General features: G+C 37.7%; 2 protein-coding genes across 2 annotated transcripts; both read right to left on the reverse strand.

The window, feature by feature from the left end:
* Positions 1-17,450: 17,450 nt before the first annotated feature.
* Positions 17,451-20,473, reverse strand: LOC147498660 (uncharacterized). The gene is made up of 6 exons (XM_086563309.1): positions 20,363-20,473; positions 19,775-19,990; positions 19,460-19,568; positions 18,899-19,047; positions 18,198-18,760; positions 17,451-18,000 (listed from the first exon to the last, which is right to left on the reverse strand). Exons 1-6 carry the CDS (start codon positions 20,471-20,473, stop codon positions 17,451-17,453), a joined length of 1,698 nt encoding a protein of 565 aa, XP_086419435.1.
* A 662-nt stretch (positions 20,474-21,135) lies between these two features.
* On the reverse strand, positions 21,136-22,086 carry LOC147498661 (uncharacterized). The gene has a single exon (XM_086563310.1). The coding sequence runs from the start codon at positions 22,084-22,086 to the stop codon at positions 21,136-21,138; it is 951 nt and encodes a 316-aa protein (XP_086419436.1).
* Between the last annotated feature and the right edge of the window lie 272 nt (positions 22,087-22,358).

Consider the following 22,358-nt stretch of genomic DNA (forward strand, 5'->3'; position numbering starts at 1 on the left):
TGAATATCCATTTCCTTCATTCTTAAACGATCGCCTAATCCCTGCAACACCTAATAAAGACATCTAGCTCAATTAGAAATAGGTTAGTGTGATAATAAGTGGCAGATGTGTTTGATCGACTTCAGCTTCCTTATGCGTTGTTGAGATTGTAAGGTAAAGTGTGCCCACTGCATACTGGAGTGAGCGAAACTTGAGTGGAAAAATCAAAGTGTTTTTGTCTTAACATATATGTGAGAACCTATTTAAGGACTTTATTCCAAAGTTTCAGAAACAAACCTGTTATTGTATTTCATAGTATAGTTCATTATATATATGTTTATCCGTAGATGATTGAATATTATGCACATTAGCTTAGATTTCGAATTGATTATTCTGTATTCATTGCTAGTGAGATGTATAGATATCATTGAATAAATAAGGAAACAATAATTTTATTTCTTAATCGTTATAGTATAGATGAAGTTTGTGAGTACCTTCTCTGGAAAACTCTCACAAGGCTATAACTCATCCACTAGGGAATTCCTAGTGGTTTAAGGCCTTATTGCATATGGTCAATGCAATCGCACTCGGCGAAACGGGATTAGTTAGAACTCTATTTTCGGTCACTTATTTTAATTTCTCATATTTGCTTGAGAACAAGCAAAATGTTGTTTGGGGGTGGTTTGATAAGAGCCCAAAATTGTAGTTTTAACCCACTAATAATATTACATTTAGACCAATTATGTGTATAATAAATAAGAGTTAGTACTGTTTACGTGTTTTTGTGTATTTTAGGTCTAGGAGTTAAATATGTGAAGAAGTATGTCACTTTTGCAAGAGAAATGAGCAAATGTTGGTTGCTAAGAAGTTTTATGATTAAAGCCCAAGTTTCAAGGAGAAAAAGCCTTTGTAACGCCCGGTTAAAGCTGAAAAGTCAAAGTCAACGCGGGCAGAATTAGAGCATAAAAGTCAATAGAACTTCTGCAGGTCGTATCTTTGGACTTAGACCTCATAATTGTGCCTACTATATGTCAAAACAACCGGCTCGGAAAGAGTTTTCTAATGGTCCTAGCCCTGATCCAATCAGAGGAGTAAAAGTAGACGAAAAGGATATTTCAATAATTTCTAATAGGGAAACCTTTTTTGGATTTAAGTAATTAGGTTTTGGGCTTGATTTAATAGCCCAAAACATAGCTCCAAAGCCCATGCACAAAATTGTAAACCTAGCCCCCTCCTATATAAAGGATAACTAAGGCTAAACTCAGAAGATCCTTTCTTAGTTAATAAATTAGTTTTCTTCTTTAGTTAAAATCCTAGTTATTGTTTTATTAGCCTAATCACCATTAATAAAGCCAAGTTATTTATATTGTTTCAATTATGTCTTATTCTTATTCTTATTCTTCTATTGATGATAGTCTAATGAATCTTAGCTAAACATCCATTAGAGGGGTTTGATGAAGCCTTGATGAAGACTTGATGTGTTAGTGTAGAATAAGTTGTAATAATCTATTCCACTCTAGAAGGTAGTTAATTCACCATGAGAATGGGTTTAAATTGCCTTACATGCTAATTATTAGTTAGTAGAGATTGCTATGAATAATTAGAGATTAAAAATACCTAACCTTTATGTAAAAACATAAAGATTAGGATTACAACAAATTTATGCTAGCTTATTAAGTGTTAATCAAGGTGGAATCAAATCCCCCTAATACATATCTTTTCATTCACATCTTATAATCAAATTGCCATAGTATAAATTAGCATATCGTAATTAGCTATTTTCACCATATTAGTATAATTCAATTATTGCTCTCGTTGATATTATAAAATTGTTAATTTAGTAAAACTGTTACGTCTAATAAACTAGGAGTGGAACGAATTCTTTACTCCACCATATCGCAAGATAATCGAGAGTAGAAACTTTGATAACAAACTAGTATAGATTCACATGTTTACTTATTCTTAGCATAATTAGTTAAAAGTTTAGGTAAAACATATCTTTTTTACTTTTATCATATATATACCCTTTCTTCTTCTAGCTAGGGCTGAGACAAAGACTTATACAGTATTAGTATACCGACCACTCCTTTACTCGATAACCCCTCGTTAAGTACATTTCCTTAAGTAACGTACACTCCCCCTTTTTTTTTAATGGCAATTTATAAAATTGGGAAGAAGGCTTGCTTATCACTCGAACCTGCTGGAACCGAAGGATTGCTTCGCTAGGCCCTCGTCTTCATGAAGAACAGAGTAGATTCTTTCGAGTGCGAAGGGTTTTGAGAATTGAGAGAGAGGGTACGTGAAACTTTGTGCGAAGGGTTTTGAGAATTGAGAGAAAGGGTACGTGAAACTTTTAATTGAGTTTTTTCCACGAAAGAAATCGACCATCCACGTGGCTTCACTGCCTCTTGATAGAGTGCCACCTAAGATAGGGATTGCCACATCAGATGTACTCTACTTTAATATAGAGAGAGGTGATAGTAGATTTAGCAAGGTTTTCTTATTGGAGTCGAATAAAATTTCCTTGCCAAATGTTGATTGCCTTATTAGAATTGTCATGTATTAGGAAACTTCTTAAGATTAAGAGTTCATGTTGTATTAGGAAAGTTCTTATGATTTACGAGTGTCCACTTGGCAAACCTATGTCTCAAGAATGCGCCACCTAGAAAAAAGATTGTCAACATAAGATGTACTCTGCTTTAATATAGAGAGAGGTGATAGTAGAAAGTAAACCCGTGTATACGCACCGGCTCTTTTAAAAATTTGCTCAACAATCATAACTATACATACATAAATTTTCTAACAAATCGTGATTCATGTTTTTGTCGCTAATCCGTTTTAATTTCCTAACAAATTATTTTAATCAAGTCTTAAAAACCCGTTTTAATTTTTCAACAAATTTTTTTAATTAAGTTTTAAAAACCCGTTTTTTAATTGAAGGAGGAATCTCATTTTAATTAGAAGTGTAATTCTCATTTTTAATAGGAGAAAGATTTCCGTTTTAATTAAAAGTGCTAGATTTTTTTTTTTTTCAATAGGGAGGAATTTCCCATTATAATAGGAGAATGATTCCCATTTTAATTAGAAGTGCTAAAAATTTTCTTTTCAATAGGAGAGGAATTCACATTTTAATAGGAGTTGATGACGTGAAATTTTAAGAGAGCTAGAAAAATACCCCTTGTGGCCGTTTTAATTTCTCAACAAATTGTTTTAATTAAATTTTAAAAACACATTTTTTAATTGGAAGAGGGATCCCGTTTTAATTTAGAAGTGTGATTCCTGTTTTTAATAGGAGAAGGATTCCCGTTTTAATTAGAAGTGCTAAATTTTTCTTTTTCAATAGAAGAGGAATTCCTATTATAATACGAGAACGAATCCCGTTTTAATTAGAAGTGCTAGAATTTTTTTTCCAATAGAAAAGGAATTCTCATTTTAATAGGAGTTGATAACGTGGAATTTTAAGAGAGCTAGAAAAATACCTTGTGGGGAGCTTTAATATTAATACAAGATTTTAGACCCGGCCATATGGCCGAAATCATTTCTAAAATTCACAACCCATATTTGCGAGGAATTCAATGACGGATAATTATTAGCATAATTTTTTAGGGTTGATTTAGCGATTTGAGTTGTATAAAATTTCCTTGCGAGATGTTGATTGACTTATTATAGTTGTGGTTGTATTAAAAAACTTCTTAAGATTAAGAGCTCATGTTGTATTATGAAACTTCTTAAGATTTAAAAGTGTCCATGTGGCATACCTCTCTCTCAAAAATGCACCACCTAGGAAAAAGATAGTCCACATAAGATGTACTCTGCTTTAATATAGAGAGAGGTGATATGGATATAGACTTGTGATAAGCACCTAAAACTATAATACTAAATCCCGAGAGACATAGCATTTTGGTTAATTATGTGTTTAATAATTATGAAATAATTATATTTTTGTACTTTTGCAGGTTTTCGCAGTTAACGTGAATATGATAATAAAACATGCATCAAAGTATGGGAATACTGTGTATATTTGAAGTCTTCCCACTCAGCCCCAGTGAAGCCCAACAGAGCCTGACTAGAGCCGAAGTTTCCAAAGGGACAAAACCAGTGTAGAATGGGTTCACGTGTAAACAAGTAGCAAACTTACGAAGCTCACATCTTTCAAACCTGAACGCCGATTTTGGCAATTGAACTACCAAAGCAACCAGGGCGACGACCTCTACGCAAAGACAGAAAGTTGTAAAAATGTCAAAATCTAAGCCGCCACTGGACACAGCACGTGGACCCATTCTGCGGGCTCACAAGACATGATGAGTCATCATGCATCAACAAGTGGCAAGACACTTGTATGCCACCTTGCAAATTGGAAAAAGACAAAACAAAAATCAATGCATGATTTGATGTTGCAAAGGAAGAAAAAAACAAAACAAATTAAAACAAGAAAAGACAAACTTTGAACTTTGTAATACAAAGTTTGGATTGTTGCAAATTGGATAAAAGACAAAACAAATAAAGAGGGGAGATGCGTGGATAAACTTTGTAATATTAGTTCAGCCTGCTTGTACCAACTTTTCTTACCCTCTCATTGATAAGAGCCCAAAACTGTAGTTTTAACCCCTTAATAATCATACTGTTAGACCAATTATGTGAATAATAAGTAAGAGTTAACACCGATTCACGCTTTTTATGCATTTCGTGCTTCAAAGTCCATTATGTGCGAAATGTACCACTTTAGCGAGATACAGAGCAAAAGTCGCTAAACTTCCGAAGCCGTATCTTTGGACTCGACCTCCTCAATTGGGCATACCTTATGTCAAAACGACCGCTCGAAAGAGCTTTGTAATGGTCCAAGCCTTGACCCAATCAGAGGAGCAGAAGTGGACGAAAAGTCTGTGGAAGTCAACTGCAGCTGAAGAGGCCTTTTTGGACTGAAAGAATTGGGTTTTGGGCCTGATTCTCTGGCCCAACCCATGGCTCCAAGCCCATGCACGAATTTTGATCTGAATGTATAAGAACAAAAGCTTAGTTCATTGTTAATGGTAGATAGTTAGGTTAGAAAATAAATTAGATTAGTTAGCCTCCATTAAACCTTAATTCTAGATCTAGTTTTCATTAGATTAATTAAGTTTAATTTCATTTCAATTCTTGTTTTAGATTAAACTCTCAAATTATTGTTCTTGATTGATTAGATAATAAAAATAGTTATTTTGACAATTTCGATTTATAGATCTAAATTCCATTATTGTTTGTTATCATTTCATAGTTATTAATTAGATTTCGATTATTGTTTAGTGAAATCGCATAAAGTTAGAATCTTTTCATTATGTTTAGTTTATATTCAATGGGAAATGTTAGTTTAATGAATCAAGGCTAAAACCTCCATTAGAGGGGTTGATGAAGCCTTGATGAAAACTTAGTTGTTAGTGTAGAATTGTTTGTAGATTCTATTCCACTCTAGAAAGTCGTGTTTCGCCATGAGAATGGGTGGACGACTTCACATGCTAGTTAGTACTCGGTAGAAATGCCATGAACACTAGGGATTAGAACTCGAATTTCTTGCCGTAAGAACGTGAGAATCGAGATACAAGAATCTATACTAGGTTATTAAGTTGGATTCGAGGTGGATTCAATTCCCCTCTAATCCTTTATCTAGATTCAAAAACAAGCATATTCCCATAGTATTCGTAGTTAAATTCAACGTAGACTCATTTTAGTTTCATCGTAGTATAACACCCTTCATAAAGCTCTCATTGACTTAAGAGCGACTAGTTAGACTTAGAAAACAATCCGTGCTAGGGAACTAGGAGTGGAACGAACTTCGTACTCCATTTAGTGCAATTCGCATTGAGAGTAGAAGCTTTGATAATAGACACGTAAAAGTATTAAGTTTAGTTTACTTACGTTTGGATTCATCGTTCATTTCGTAGGTAAACTATTCATTTTACATTTATCAAATGCCCGCCATCTTAGTTGCACTTTTAGCATTGTTTTCTTTGTAGAAGTAGTCATTTTAAGTCCCATTAAACCCACCCACCCTTGTTTGATTCATACCGTGGTCGCCGCTTCAGTTTTGGAAAAATTCCGCGAGAAAACGACTGAAGGCCAGCGCTTCAAAAGAGACCCAGCGCTATCTTACATGGACTTCTCGCTTATATTAATCGAAGCCACGCCAAAGAGGCTTAAGAGATCGAATTTTCTAAGTTAAAGAACTCGAATTTACACCGAAGGCCTAAGATAAAGATAGAGCGCCTACTCACCGCTAGAGAAATTTCCGGATTTCCCGTGTTTGATTCAACTTCGAAGTTGTCAAGTTTTTCAGTGTTCTAATCTCTTATTTACACCGAACACGCGCGTAAAACAAGACGCTATTCAAACGCTGCGTAGCAAGGAGGCATTCAGTACTCCTTCTTCCACTCCTCGCATCTTCGTCGAGGAGTTTTTAATTCTAGTATAATCAGCTTGTTTTTCGTAGAAATAAATACAACACGCCTATCTAGAATTTCACACACTACACCCGATATTATGGGTCAAGAAAGAGAGAGACCTCTCTGACTTTTATAAAGCTTTGAGCGATAGCCCTAAATCTTGCATCGTTTAGCAGACCTAACGGGGATTTTCGATTCCCCAAACATATTTAATTGTTACCCGCTTTCCATGGTCTAGACCATGAAAAACCTTACCAACACATCGTAGGGATTGAACAAGTCCTTACAACATTCCATCATCCTACCGCTGGTACGGAACAGATTAAACCGGGGTATTTCCCTTCACCTTAGCTGATAAGGCGGCGCCTTGGTTAACTGCCCAAAGCCGCTTAATTCTCAGTGGACTCGTGGGCCAAACTTGTTCAAATTGTTTATGGAACATTTTACCCACCCCTAAAGACGGATGAGATGCTTTCCAAGATTCATTTTTTTCCGACAAAAATCCTCATGAATCATTTTCTCGAGGCTTGGAATCGCTTTCACCGATCTGCTTATAGAGTGTCCACACCATAACTTAGCTAAAGACACGTTAGTTCGCGCCTTTTTCAAAGGACTTCTACACCACCATAAAGAAGTCCTTGACATAATGAATGGGGTAGTTTCCTAAGTAAAGGAGCCAAATGAGGCTTACAAATTTTTGGAAGATCAAACTAAGCTTAATAATTGGGGTAGTGACGATTACTCCCCGCCCGCTAGTTCTTCCTCCACGCTTAAGGCTACCAAGATGTTTGAGGTTAAATCAGATCCCGAACTTAAAACTTTAATCAATCCCTAACAAAAAGGTAGAGGCTATTTCAGGCAACAAAAGCCTATCCCCGGCATGAATGTAAATTCAAATCCATGTAGTTTCGTTGAGTCCGAAAGCATCCCGACTCCCAATCGTCCCTATAGCCTATGAACATTCTTGTTCTATTAATAGTGAACCTAACGCCTTGAGACAAAATCCCAACTTCGGTTGGAGAAATAACCAACAAGTCACACCTCCGTGGTACAATAATCAATATGTTAGGCCAACACACGCTTATAACCAAGCTCCTCCAGACAAGGATTGTGGTCGGGTAATTATAATAATTATAACAACCAAGCACAACCTCGACAAGGTCAAGCACAAGGTCAATATAGTTATAATAATTATAATGCTAATAGAGGTATCGCTCGTAAATAATAACTATCACAATACGCCTATAAATAATCAACGACATAGTTCCAAATACACCACCCGTGACTATTACACCCACACAACCGATCGCCTTGACACCTTCATACAAGTGAGCCAACAACTTTTCCAAACCATGGCTCAATCTAACCAACACATTCTACAAACTGTTAATAATTTAAACCAACAGTTAGCCCAAGAGAAAGCCAAACCAAAAGGCGTGTTTCCGGCCAAGCGATACCCAACCCTAGAACAAACCACACCTTTGAGGTAAACGGTAATACTAGTAATGAAACTACAAACGAGGTGAGCTAAATGCCATCACCACTCTCCGCTCGAAGAGTGGTTGATAACAAAGTAACTATGCCTATAGTTACCCCATCAAGATTCCTACAACGGATATCGAACTAGATAATCGGGGAAATAGAAACTCAAGAGCCTACAACCGTAGAGGTACCCGCTTAAACCACAACCTAAGAAACAAAAGCCAAGGTTAAACATCCCGTTTGATCCATATGCTAATTATAGAGAGAAAACACCGCTTCCCCAAAATTAGCCATGTTAACTAGGGATACAAATTATGAGGAGATTAGGAACGCTTTCAAAAATCTAACTATAAACCTTCCCTTTCTCGAAGCTATTAAAAAGCTACCACACCATGCTAAGTTTCTTAAGGAGTTGTGTACTACTAGGGCGTAAGACCAATATACCAAAAGACGCCTTTTAAACGTAACAATTCCCAACGCTTATCCGAAAATAATGGAATTGTTAAGTACAAGGACCCCTCGGTCGCCCCATCAGATAATGCACCTTAGGAGATTCTCACACGACGACCGGCTACTAGACACGGGGGCTAGTGTTAACTTACTCCCCGCTTTTATTTGTATAAACAAATAGGTCTAGAGGAGATGCAACCTACTAAAATGACATTGCAATTAGTCGATCGGTCTATTAAGTATCCTAAGGGTGTAGTGGAAAACGCGCTTGTTAAAGTTCAAAATTTCTACTATCCCGCTGATTTTGTTATCCTCGATACGTAAGTCACTAATGACTGCACCGATCATATTAGGGCGCCCCTTCTTGGCTACACGCCAACGCCAGCTTTATAAACCGCCACGATGGTTCGATGTCCTTGTCCTTTGGCCATCTTTTCGTTGAGGTAAATGTTTTCAAAACTAGGACACAAGATCCCCGATTCATCTACAAATGGAGAGGTTAGCATGATCGAGAGCTTAGCTCAAGATTACTTCAAAAACATGTTTCCAGAGAAACAGATTAACAAATTCCTTTCCTTCGAAATTCCGACTTTAACAATGACTCCCCGGTAGTAGACGAAAATAGAAGAAGAATTCCTCGCAACTTTTGCACCGCTTTTACCACTTCATGAGTCCCCTTGCCAACAACCATACATCCTTTGATGCTATGACGGAAGATGAATTTTTCAATCTCTATCCCAGTGATCCTTTTGACCCAACTATTGAGGAATGTCTTGCACATATCAAGATTTCGATGATATGGACTTGAGAGCTCTAGCTGAGAATCATTCACCTTCCTCACCAATATTCCCCACCTCCACCTTTTCAAAGGAACCTCGAAGTTTGCACTCGATCCTTTAGTTTCTCCCCGGTGGCTTCATGATTTTTAAATCCACCTATTAAACAAATACTTCCCAAGGATAAACCACTAGACACCTTCATTTTAGACTTGAGATAGTCCCCTAACTACACCATGAATGAGTTTTGTGCTAAACCCACATCCTCATTTTTTCCATGCTTTCCTTTAAAACTTATCCCAATCCACCATATCTTCCACAACCATTCACTTTTCCACACTTATTCACTAGGACACCCTCTCATTCAAAGATGAAACATAAGGTGCCTACTTTGGTTATGTTATAGGTCTATCCGACTTCGCTTTCATTCCACTAGGGTGCGTCGAGGGAAATCTTGGTGCTTGATTGTGTTTGGATATGTTTTCTTTGATATTTATTTATGGAACGATCCACAACTATTTCGGTTGTTGATATATGATAAACTACATATTCATACATATGTTTAGATAAAGTCTCGAAAGTATCCCACTATAAACGACTCAATTCTTGTGTTTGGTGCATTTCCTTTCATTTCCTTATATTGGTGAATGCACCATTCAGGTAACCGGACCCTCCCTATGGAGTGTGTGGCTGTAAGTACCGGATCCTAAGTCCACGCTTCACATAATTCACGCTTTCCACTCTTGCATGTTTTCTCGGTTTTTGAGTCATGTTTCTCTATGGTGTGAATTATGTCTTTATTTATTGTTTTTTCCTTTATATTAAACCTAATTCATAAAAAGTAAAAAGTTTAAAGCTATAAAAATAGTAATCTAGCAAGTCTCGAATCGACTTTAAAAGACCCCGTTTTAAAACAAATTTTTACAAACCCTGTTTTCAAAAATTTGTTTTAAAGGGGTGTTTGGTTTTTCCATTCTTGATCACTTAAATTCCTATTCTTACCCCACCTCGCTCCCTTGAAGAGTAGCTAGATTTCTACTTGTTTGTTGTTTTGATGTTGTCTTTTTATTATTTTTAGTAGATAGGATGTTACGCTGTTAAATTCAGTAGTTAATTTTGACTTTTGTAGTGAAATGTTGTTTGAATGACAATATGAATATAATGTCGCTATTTTCATTGTAGGCGATTAGTTAATGTTGATCCCACCTTCCCAAACTGTTTGGGGGTGGTGTTATCTATTCCAAAGATGATTTTATATAAACTTCATTCATTCTACACTCACAACCTACACTACACCTAACTTCCATCACTCACCTTTCACTCCCACGCTTCGCCTCAATTTTCAATTTTCAGAACTCTCCGAAGACTTCTCTACTTCTCTACAGTCGAAGCTCACTTGAATTTTGCTCGAGGCCCGCAAGCTTCAAGCCGAAGCGACCACTTCCTCATCTATCGGACCTCCAGAGTTTCATGATTTGCGACCAGCTTAAAACACCGGAATTCTAAAATTTCAGAGCGACTCGCGCATGCTTTATATGAAGCGCGCCCAGCGCCCGACTTCCGTGGGACCGTAAAAAATTCCAGTTTTCTACGGGTAGTTTCCAGATCATTCATAGCTATTCCAGAGCGTAATTTTGAGATGACATCTCCTATAATAATACCAGAACAGTCTTTCAAAGATTTGTTCCAAAGCACTACTTATGATGCTTGGTTTCGCGAGGTGATCACACACGTAGGCTAGGAACCGCTTATGGGTCTTGCTAGAAATTGTTCTTGGACTTGCCATGCCCGCTGAAATACAAGACCCATGATGCTATTGGGTAGATAATATGCATGTCCGGGAGTGGAGGTAAGTTTTAGTTTCTGTTGAGTGTCCGCTATGTCCCAAGCAATTTAATTACATTAACCCCATAATGGGTGGAACTCTTATAGAGTTAAGTCAATTTTTATTTCCTATATTAGTACGCTCTAACCTTGTTTTGCGATGTTTCAATTTCACGCGTTTCCATGGTATTTTTCTACCCTCTTTATTTAAATGCTTTGAGGACAAAGCATGCTTTTGTTTGGGGGCATAGAAACACGTGTAATTAAGACATCTGCTAGGATATAAATATATAATATGCATTTGTTTTCTAGTTAAAATTTTCAAAAATTTAAAAATATAAATAAATAAGTTATGCTATACACTTAGGAATATTGGTATTGTTCTTTCTCCATGCTTTTAACAATCTAGAAGTCTCACATAGTTGCCAGATCGTAATAATTGTTAGAAACTTAGGTTAATAATGTAGGTAATAATCTTTGCATCTATCTATAAATATATTACATGAGTATCTATGATTGTTAGCAGAAAGTTTTCAAAATCTAGGCTAGAGTACTTATTCTACAAATCCTGTGAGAATATAGCCTAAAGCCTTATATGAGCCGAAACATTTGAGAAATGACACAAGGGAGAAGTAAAATCGGATAGAGAAATCACACGCCCACTTGCTTGATCACTAAACCATATCCTAAGTGAGAATTTAGGCGCTTTTTGGATCGATATAGCCAGAATTCAAACCTATGAATTATTTTCCGCTAGTCGCCACTCGAGCCTTTTCTTTAGCCTTCCATACACCACAATTCCTTTACCCCTGCTACAAAACAAAAAAAAAAAAAAAAAAAGAGAATAAATCAACCTACCCAATTTAGAATAAGTCCGAGAATAGAATGAGTGAAGAAAGAAGAAGAGAAAAACCTGTGGTAAACAAAAATTGTTAGTTGCTTCAAAAATAAAGAAAAAGAAGTTTCCATCCAAAGAAAAGAAAAATAGAAATAAAATAAAAACTCCAAAAAAATAGAATAAAAAGGAGTCAAAAGCCAAGGAAAAGAAAAAAAAAAAAACTGGCTAAGGATGGAAACAAAGTGTAGAAAAAAGAAAATAACAAGGTTTTCTCTAAGTTACATAATAATGAAGACTCTATTATCTCGGACTTGTCCTTTTGAATATCCATTTCCTTCCTTCTTAAACCATCTCCTAATCCCCGTAACACCTAATAAAGACCTCTAGCTCAATTAGGAATAGGTTAGTGTGATAGTAAGTGGCGGATGTGTTTGATCGACCCCGCTTCCTTGTTGTCATTGAGATTGTAAGGTAAAGTGTGCCCACTGTACACTAATCTGGAGTAGCGAAACTTGAGTGGAAAAATCAGAGTGTTGTTTCTTGACTATTATTGTGAGAACCTATTTAAGGACGCTATTCCGAGTTCTCAGAAACAAACCCGCTAAACATTTGATAAGATTACTCATCAGATATATGTTTATTGTAGATGATTGATTATTATGCATATATTAACTTAGGGTTTTGACTGGTTATTCTTATGTAATTGCTAGAGAGATGTATAGATAGTTGAGCATGAATAAGGAAACAATAGTTTTATTTTCTTAGTCGTTGTAGTATAGATGAAGTTTGTGAGTACCTTCAATGGAAACTCTCACGAGGGTTATAACTCGTCCCACTAGGGAATTCCTAGTGGTTTAAGGCCTTGTTGCATATGGTCAATGCAATCGCTCACTTTCAAAACGAGAGTAGTTAGAACTCCATTTTTGGTCACTTATTCTAATTTCTCATATTTGCTTGAGGACAAGCAAAATGTTTGTTTTTGGTGGTTTGATAAGAGCCCAAAACTGTAGTTTTAACCCCTTAATAATCATACTGTTAGACCAATTATGTGAATAATAAGTAAGAGTTAACACCGATTCGCGTTTTTATGCATTTCGTGCTTCAAAGTCCATTATGTGCGAAAATGTACCACTTTAGCGAGATACGAGGAGCAAAGTCGCAGAACTTCCGAAGCCGTATCTTTGGACTCAGACCTCAATTGGGCATACCTTATGTCAAAACGACCGGCTCGGAAAGAGCTTTGTAATGGTCCAAGCCTTGACCCAATCAGAGGAGCAGAAGTGGACGAAAAGTCTGTGGAAGTCAACTGCAGCTGAAGAGGCCTTTTTGGACTGAAATAACTTGGGTTTTGGGCCTGATTCTCCGCCCAACCCATGGCTCCAAGCCCATGCACGAATTTTGGATCTGAATGTATAAGAACAAAAGCTTAGTTCATTGTTAATGGTAGATAGTTAGGTTAGAAAATAAATTAGATTAGTTAGCCTCCATTAAACCTTAATTCTAGATCTAGTTTTCATTAGATTAATTAAGTTTAATTTCATTTCAATTCTTGTTTTAGATTAAACTCTCAAATTATTGTTCTTGATTGATTAGATAATAAAATAGTTATTTTGACAATTTCGATTTATAGATCTAAATTCCATTATTGTTTGTTATCATTTCATAGTTATTAATTAGATTTTGTTATTATTGTTTAGTGAAATCGCATAAAGTTAGAATCTTTTCATTATGTTTAGTTTATATTCAATGGGAAATGTTAGTTTAATGAATCAAGGCTAAAACCTCCATTAGAGGGGTTGATGAAGCCTTGATGAAAACTTAGTTGTTAGTGTAGAATTGTTTGTAGATTCTATTCCACTCTAGAAAGTCGTGTTTCATGAGAATGGGTGGACGACTTTCACATGCTAGTTAGTACTTCGGTAGAAATGCCATGAACACTAGGGATTAGAACTCGAATTTCTTGCCGTAAGAACGAACGGAGAATCGAGATACAAGAATCTATACTAGGTTATTAAGTTGGATTCGAGGTGGATTCAATTCCCCTCTAATCCTTTATCTAGATTCAAAACAAGCATATTCCCATAGTATTCAGAGTTAAATTCAACGTAGACTCATTTTAGTTTCATCGTTAACACCCCTTCATAAAGCTCTCATTGACTTAAGAGCTTAATTAGTTAGACTTAGAAAACAATCCGTGCTAGGGAACTAGGAGTGGAACTAACTTCAGTTCCATTTAGTGCAATTCGCATTGAGAGTAGAAGCTTTGATAATAGACACGTAAAAGTATTAAGTTTAGTTTACTTACGTTTGGATTCATCGTTCATTTCGTAGGTAAACTATTCATTTTACATTTATCACTCATCTTTTCGATTTTCATTTGTTTTGCGATACTATCGTATTACGTACCTACTTGTACCAACTTTTCTTTTTCTACTAATAGATATCTGTGAACCAGATCTTGTTTATCATTATTAGCACAGTCTAAGTATTTTGTAGGAAGTTGAAGTACTGCATTGATCTTACAGTCTCGGACGAGACTATTATAGTAGCGCACGAGACTAACCTGGAATATCAACACTCCAGTTTTCAGGTCCAAGCCACTTTCCTTCTCAGTACTATTTTGGACTCTCTAGACTTGTTTATCCAACTTCCAATAAGTTCACGAGCTCAGGAGTTAATTCGATCGTTATACGATGAAAAGCGGGACGCCAGGTTTCGAATTCTTAAACTCCTCAAACTTTGTTAAGGATATTATTTAGTTGATTGCTATAACCTGTTTTACATCGCATATTCGTATGTTGGCATGAGATCTCGTTACATATATAGAATTTTTTCTGGGTATGTGTGGTTCGTCATTGTATATTAATACGGTTAATATGATTCGAATATATTTGGATGTCTGCGTAATTTCAAACCACCTGCTTAGATTATTTTTGTATGTGTATATTACATCCATTCACGTACGTGGTATTACTTTGCATGAGTTCATTCTCGACATTCCCCTAGCTCGCATCTAGTTGCACATATTTTTAGCTATATATTATTGCATGCATAGGACGTGTTTCTATTCACGTATAAGTAATATAGAGTTGCATGTGTAGACTTCCTGTGTACAACTAGCATGTGTTAATTACATGCTTAGTCTTCTATTTTTGCATCTCTTGTTTTTAATTGCATGTTTCGTAATCACGTCTCCATAATACATTAATTACGTAAACTAAAAAAATAATAATAATAAATAAATAAATAAATAATAATAAAAAAATCTAATAATTAAATTTCATCACAATCTTACTAATAATAATCGCATAATATACCAAAAGAAATCATCATCCTATTCCATCAGTGTCTAGGAAACTTGAAAGATTGAGGTTACCTAATTAAGAAACGTGCTAGCACGGACAACCTCCCTCAATTCTCTCATGTGACCTAACTGCTAGAATATTCACACGTTATCCTAGCTTACCTGCTCACGTTAGCAACAGCTCAGGACTACGTAGTTCACCTCCCTCCTTCCGTAATTACTAATCCTCATGATATAATTCGTTCCTTATGAGCCTAGAATTAAAATTTGTGTTTGCATGAGACTACGGTTTGGTACTAATAAGGAATTAGAACTTACATATCATCGTCAGAAATACGATAAACAACTACATAAGTTATCCCCTAGACAGAGCTCTTCCTCTGTAAATCAACTTCGTCAAGTATCTCAGTTGCCATCATCTCCCATAGTTATGGCCCAGGAAAATCCCACAGTAGAAAATCCTCTTTCCGACTTCTATACCGCCTTACAGGAAGGACCTGCTTCCTGCATTAAACTTGATGAGATTGTAGGTGATTTTCGCATTCCGCCAAACGTTTTCAATTTGTTACCTGTTTACCATGGTCTAGACCATGAAAAACTGTACAATCACCTTCGTCGGATGCAGCAGGTAGCCACCACTTTCCACCATCCGACCGTTACCAATGAACAAGTCTTACTTAAGTTGTTTCCCTTCACCTTAGCTGACAAAGCTTCAGTTTGGCTTGCAGGCGAAGTGCCGCAATCCCTTGACACATGGGCCAAACTCGTACAAGCATTCATGATAAAGTTCTATACTCAGAAGAAAACTACATAGATGCTTCAGAAGATTCAATTCTTTCGCCAACATCCCCAAGAATCCTTTACGAAAGCATGGAGCAGATTTACGGATCTGCTTCTCGAATGTCTCCATCATCAACTCAACACCGCTGTCTTAGTCCAGTCATTCTTTAATGGTCTCTATGACCATCAAAAGGAAGCATTAGATATCATGAATGGTGGCTGTTTCATAAACAAAGGCGCTACTGAATTTTATTTTATTTTTGTTTAAGGTAATTGATTAATAAAAGAATAAGAGTTACATGGAACCCAAAGTAACAAAACAGAATTAGAAATAGGAATACAGGGCCTTTACTAGAATATGGTTATCTAGTTAACAAATCGAAAATAGGTAGTATAGTGGTTCTCCAAATTTTTCATGAAAGAGGGTCGAGATACCCACCATATACTGTCTCCCTGAGTTAGAGTAGCCCCATGTCTGGCATAGTTGTCTGCTCCCAAATTAGTCTCTCTCCAGGTTGGAGTGACATTTATTCATGCTGCTTTTCCCTTCAAAGATTTCCATATTTCCTTAACTCTCCAATGTGTTGTGTTGTTCTGGAAAGCGTGAACAACTGATGAGGAATCATATTCCACCCAAATATATCACCATCCCAATTCGAACACTTGCTTAATGGCTTGCACAATTGTCATTGTTTCTGCCATGTAATTTGTGGACGTACCCATTCCGCCAGCAGCTGCTCCTAGAAATTCTCCTTTGCAGTTTCGGAACACAAACCCCCATCCTGACCGTCCTGGATTTCCCCTCGAGCACCCGTCATTATTTATCTTGAGAATACCCGGAGGAGGTAAGAGCCAAAAGCATTCGAAAATTTTTGGGGATCTTCAAATTTTGTGCTGAAGATTGAAGTGTCTGAGAATCTTGAGATCATGCACCGAATTCTCCATATACCCCGAGGACTTATGGTGAGCTCTTATAATCGCTCTCCTGACTAGGAAACAAACTTGTGGATAGCTTGGAGCTTTGTTGTCGTACATTACTTTGTTTCTATTTTCCATAAACTTACCATGATCATCAGTGAACAAGATTTCCACATGTCCAAGATGAGTGAGCTGTAATGTTTGCTCTACTATCTCACGTCTGAGAATGACTCCATCTCCCGCTGTATGTGGAAAATCTGTTGGGCAAACTTCCAAACCTTCTTGGCGAATGGGCAGTGAAATAGGACGTGATCTAGAGTTTCCTCCTAATTTCGGCATATGCAACAACGAGATGCGAGGTGAGTTTTCCTTTTCTGGAGCTGGTCATCAGTTCGTGTAGCACCATGTGCTAGTTTCCACATAATGCCCTATGTTCTCAAAAGGACTTTAGAACTCCAAATGAATTTACTCCATGCTGGCTTCGAAGCTTTTGTTCTGATAGCTTCGTGTGCCGCTACCATTGTAAACTGTCCAATTGTAGACGCCATCCAAACTCTTAAGTCCTCTTGAGAACTATCTGGCTATGGTAACTTAGAGATATCAATTCTTAGGTGATGAAGTACTTGCGTCATTTCAATGGAGAAAATCCATCTATCCCCCTGAATGCATTCACTAAGTCTAGCTTAATATTTCAGAATTTCTTTTCTTTCCTCCTGAAAATAATCGCATATGGGTTTCTGCAGCAGCCAATTCTCCCTCCAAATATTAATAGCCTCTCCATTACCAACGTTCCAGCCATGCAAAGGTGCCATTTCAGTGAGCGCCCATTTAATACCAGTCCAAATTGTTGAAGTTTTGTAGTTGGACCAACCTCCAGCTCGGTTAATGTATTTACCCCTCATGAAGTCTGACCAATCTCCTTCTTTAGTCAATCGAGTCCAAGCTTGTTTCATAAGCATGGATAGATTGATATCTTTGAGCCTCCTTGTTCCTAGCCATCCCTCCTCTGCTGGTTTGCATGATTTCTCCCAAGAGACGGTGATAGCCTTCCTCTCTGCTGGGTTGCCACTCCAGATAAAGTTTTTGATGATGGTTTCACATTCCTTTATCACCGATTTTGGCCATTTGTAAATGGCCATGTTGTGGACAGGGATACTATTGAGAACATGTCTTGCTAGCACCACCCTTCCTTGGAATGATAGCATCTTCCCAGCCCACCCTGAGGCTCTTTTCCTGATTTTATCGATCAAAGGAGTTAGAGCCACCTTTACTTTCCCGCTGATGAGAGGTGCCCCTAGATATTTTTCTGGAAGGGTACCTTCATTAATGTTCAGAATCCCCCTGATAAGGTCTTTCTTCTATTGTTCATAGGACTGAGAAAGATCTTGCATTTGTCCTTGTTTACGAGCTGCCCAAAGGAATCCTAATACCTGTTCAAAATCTTAACCAGATTCTTAATGCATCTTAAGGGAGCATTGCTGAAAAGGAACACATCATCCGCAAACATAAGATGGGAATGGCTACAGTATTTCGCATTCACCACCATCGGAAGAATCTTCTTCGCATGGACCAGTTGGCTGATATTTCTGCTCAAACAATCCTCGGCCAGAGCAAATAACAAGGGAGAGAGGGGGTCACATTGCTTAAGACCTCGTTGTGTTGTAAAGTGACCTTGGGGGCCTCCATTGAGCATGATAGATAAAGAATTGGTTGCAAATGCACCTTTAAGCCATTGTATCCATGTCTCACAGAATCCCAATTGCTGGAGTATTACCCATAAGAATTCCCAATCCATTGTGTCAAAGGCTTGAGAAATATCAATCTTTATGGCTATGCTTCCTCCATGTCTGGGAGCTTGCAGCTCATTGATTAATTCCGAGGCTAAACCAATGGCTTGTTGTGAGTTTCTATTCGAGATGAATCCATACTGCTCCTTGCTGATAATCCGTTCAGCTAGTAAACTTAATCTAGTAGCAAGAATCTTAGTGATCACCTTGTAGACACAATTAGAAAGGCATATCAGTCTATATTTGTTCACCTAATTTGCATTTCTTTCCTTTGGAATTAAAACTATGAAGTTAGAATTAAAACCAAAAGGCAAACTAGACCGCCTGAAAAAATAGCTTATCACCCTTACTATATCATGTTCCACTATGTCCCAGCAGTGATGGAAGAAAAATCCAATGAAGCCATCTGGCCCTGGAGAACTATCCGCATTAAGAAGAAAAACTGCTTCTTTTATTTCTTGAGCTGTTGGTAATGCTGACAAAGCTACATTGTCTGCTTCAGAGATAAGTTAAGGCATAGAGTGAATAAGGTCCCAGCCGATGTCATGCTCAACTTTTTTGAATTTCTCCGAATAGTGCTTGACTAAGAATTCTCCAATCTCTTCTTGAGAATCTATAGTAATCCCTTCATTATTCTTCATTTCAGTGATCACTTATTTACTTCTTTTGAGATTGGCTAGTGCATGAAAGAATTTGGTACTTCTATTATAGTCATTATCCCATTTCGATCTCGATTTTTGCCTCCAAAATCTCTGTTCTTGCTCTAGCAGCCCCTCCACTTTGTTTTCTTGCTCTAGCATTTGCATAGTGAAACCCTCGGACATGTTTCCTTGGTCAAATTGTTCCTGTATCTGTTCTAGAATCCTTGATTCCACTTCCACCTTAGTTTTGATGTTTCCATAGACTTCTCTGTTCCATCGCTTCAGAACCCCTTTTAGCCTCTTCAATTTTTGGGTTAGAAGAAAAATCGAGTGTCCTAGGATAGGAACTTCCCAACTCTACTGTACCACCTCTCTGAAGGAAAGATGAAAGCACCACATATTAAAGAATTTGAATGGTATGTTCTTGGGTCTCGGAATCTCTATGCTACACCCCACTAAGGGAGAATGGTCCGAACGTACTCTGTTGCAAACTTTGTAGTTCCATCCTGGGAAGTTAGAACTCCATAGAGCATTACAAAACATTCTATCTAGCTTTCCCACAATTTTAAATCTCCCCACCTGCTTATTCCACCATGTGTGGTGAAATCCATTGCAAGGAACTTCCATAAGCAGGGCAGTACTAACACATTCTCGAAATTCATTCATTGTCGCTGCTGATGGTCTGTTACCCCCTTGCTTTTCAAAGCAACTCAAGTAAGCATTGAACTCCCCCATTAAGAGCCATGGGAAATTAGCATTACTGATGTGCTGTAGTTCTGTCCAGAGCGGTCTCCTCTGTATATAGATACAATGGACATGGATTATACTGATAATAGCACCCTCTACCTCCACTGTGAGTTATTGCTGTGAGCAGTGCAGAAGATTAGGAGGAGTGATAGATGACTTCCAAAACAGCCATAGATTAGGAACTTGACTTCGTCCTGAGTTATGATGAAATGTTGACTCAGACCATGTGATTGGAGAAAAGACAAAGACATATCCTGAGGATTGATCTTCGGTTCCGCTATGCCCAAAATATCTGGTTCCCATTTATTGATTAACTTCGATAAACGATTCTGCGATTTATCATTTCCGATACCTCTAATATTCCAAAAGATGCACCTCATCACGAATATTGGAGTTTTATTGGCTAAAAAGATTTAACACCTTTAGTTCACCCTCTTTCCAGTCTTTGACCTTGATCTGGACCTGGTGGAGGGGGGAGTCAGTTGTTGAAGCTGCCACTGTGGTTTCAAACCACTGTTGGTAATATGTCATTGTCATTCCCGAGAAGCTGACATTGGATTTTCTTCGATTTGACTTTGTTCCTCTATATCCCCTTCCTCTATCGAATCTGCCCATCAGGAAGGTGCTGATGTTTCTGGGTCCAGAGGTTTCTCTTCCTCCTGAGAGTTCAAGAACCCTATATATTTCAGAATCTTTCCGGCTTCTGAGTCTGCAAGCTTTTTCCCCGGAGAGGTTTCCAGAGCCAAAATGCTAAAGCTGCTACTAATGGCTGTGGGACTCATAGTATCTCTTGTCTCTGCTTTAATCTCATCCAAACCTTTCTCAGAATGTATATCTTTCACTCGAGAGGATGAACTTCAGCCTGCGATAGTGAGGGTAGGGACCGCACTATTACTCTTTGTGTTTATCTCCAATGTCGTGTTATTCTCCTCCCTCCCTGTTGCAGCACTTATCTCCTGGACCAGCAAAATAGTACTCTGATCTTTTTCTACTGCCTAAGCAGTTTCCCCTTCTTTCCTTTTCTCGCCATTTGATTCCCAATCCTTCTCTGTACCATGCTCCTGCTCCTCAATGTTAAGAACTTCCTCCACCTCTAGATTCTCAAATCTATTATGAGTTAGAGTTTCCACCATACACTCAGTGGGTTTTGGCCTCCATATTGTCTCCCCCTGTTTACTCTTTTCAACTTGGTTCTATTTCCAGCCTCTTTTCCTTCTTGGTTTCTCTTCGGGGGGTTCATCAACAGGTGTTAAGTCAATCATGACTTCCTTATCTTTGTTTTCTTTCCCTCTAGTAGTTTGCATATCTCCTTTGAGTTTCCTACATTCTGTAACCAGATGCCCAACAATCTTGCAGTGTGTACACATCTTTGGCAGCTTCCCTATCTCCACAAATTGCCAAAATTTCACCGTCTTGGTTTTGACATATATCTGATCCGGTATGGGTGCTGATAAATCCACATCCACAAGAATTTTAGCATAATACCCGTATTCCCTGTTAAGCTCTTTCTCATCAATCTGCATTGGATATCCAATCCCTCGTGCAATGAACAAAAGGGTTTCTAGTTCCCAGAATTCTTGTCCAAGTCCTGGAAATCGAAGCCAAACTAGAGCATGAGACTGTCTCTGGCTATCCGGACAAAAGTTTGGTGTCCACTGACTTATTCTCATGGGACTTTTGTCAAAGTCCCAGGCTCCTTTCTCCCACACCCTATTTAGATCCTCAGCATTCGAAAATCGTAGAAACAAGTATCCTTTGCCAATGGGAGTTATAAGCCCCCCGAAAGGCTGCCAAATTCTTTTTGCAATCTCACGCACTTTGTCAATTGATATTTTCTGCAAATCAATACGACCCACCAGACAGAATTTGCAGTAGAGCAAACCTTTCTCATATGCTTTCTCTGGGATTGTAATAGCTGGATAGTCCCCCATCTTCTTTGGGGTTGGAAGCTCATGAACTTCCAACTGTTGTTGTGTGGGCTGACGTGCTGCTTCAGCGTAAGAAATTTTCTTGTTGTTGCTTTGTGTCGTAGCTTTGTTTGTAGAATTTAGTTCCTTTCCAATGTACGTCCCCTGATCAGATTGTGAAGGAGCTTGGCATTTCCTGTTACCATTGAAGGGACACTCAAATTCATAAAGATCCATTCTTTGGTGTTTCTTTTTGGAACTCAATACTGTTGACAGCAGAGGATTTTACCTAAGAAAGAACAGCGCATAGAGAATGGAGAAATAGATAATAACTCCAATTCTGAACTTGACACTGTTCTCAGTGGAGGATTTAACCAGAAGAGGAGAATTCCTTATGCTTTTCAGAACTTACAATGTAAGTCAGTGAATGATTTTGCCTGAAAAGGAAGGGGAAAGAGAGTTGAGAAGATAAGTTGTTTTCCTCCTGACTTGTTTTAACTATAAGCGGC

This window comes from Coptis chinensis, chromosome 5, assembly GCF_015680905.1.
Source record: "Coptis chinensis isolate HL-2020 chromosome 5, ASM1568090v1, whole genome shotgun sequence".
NCBI classification, from domain to species: Eukaryota; Viridiplantae; Streptophyta; class Magnoliopsida; order Ranunculales; family Ranunculaceae; genus Coptis; species Coptis chinensis.

What these genes read in the sequence shown, in the direction of transcription:
- LOC147498661 (XM_086563310.1), bottom strand. Translation starts at nt 22,086, where the DNA reads ATGGATCTTTATGAATTTGAGTGTCCCTTCAATGGTAACAGGAAATGC.
- LOC147498660 (XM_086563309.1), bottom strand. Translation starts at nt 20,473, where the DNA reads ATGACATATTACCAACAGTGGTTTGAAACCACAGTGGCAGCTTCAACA. An exon ending in ACACATGGTGGAATAAGCAG is followed by an intron (nt 19,569 to 19,774) that starts GTGGGGAGATTT and finishes TCTTTCCTTCAG; the next exon opens with AGAGGTGGTACAGTAGAGTT. An exon ending in CTGGTTAAGATTTTGAACAG is followed by an intron (nt 18,001 to 18,197) that starts GTATTAGGATTC and finishes CGATAAAATCAG; the next exon opens with GAAAAGAGCCTCAGGGTGGG.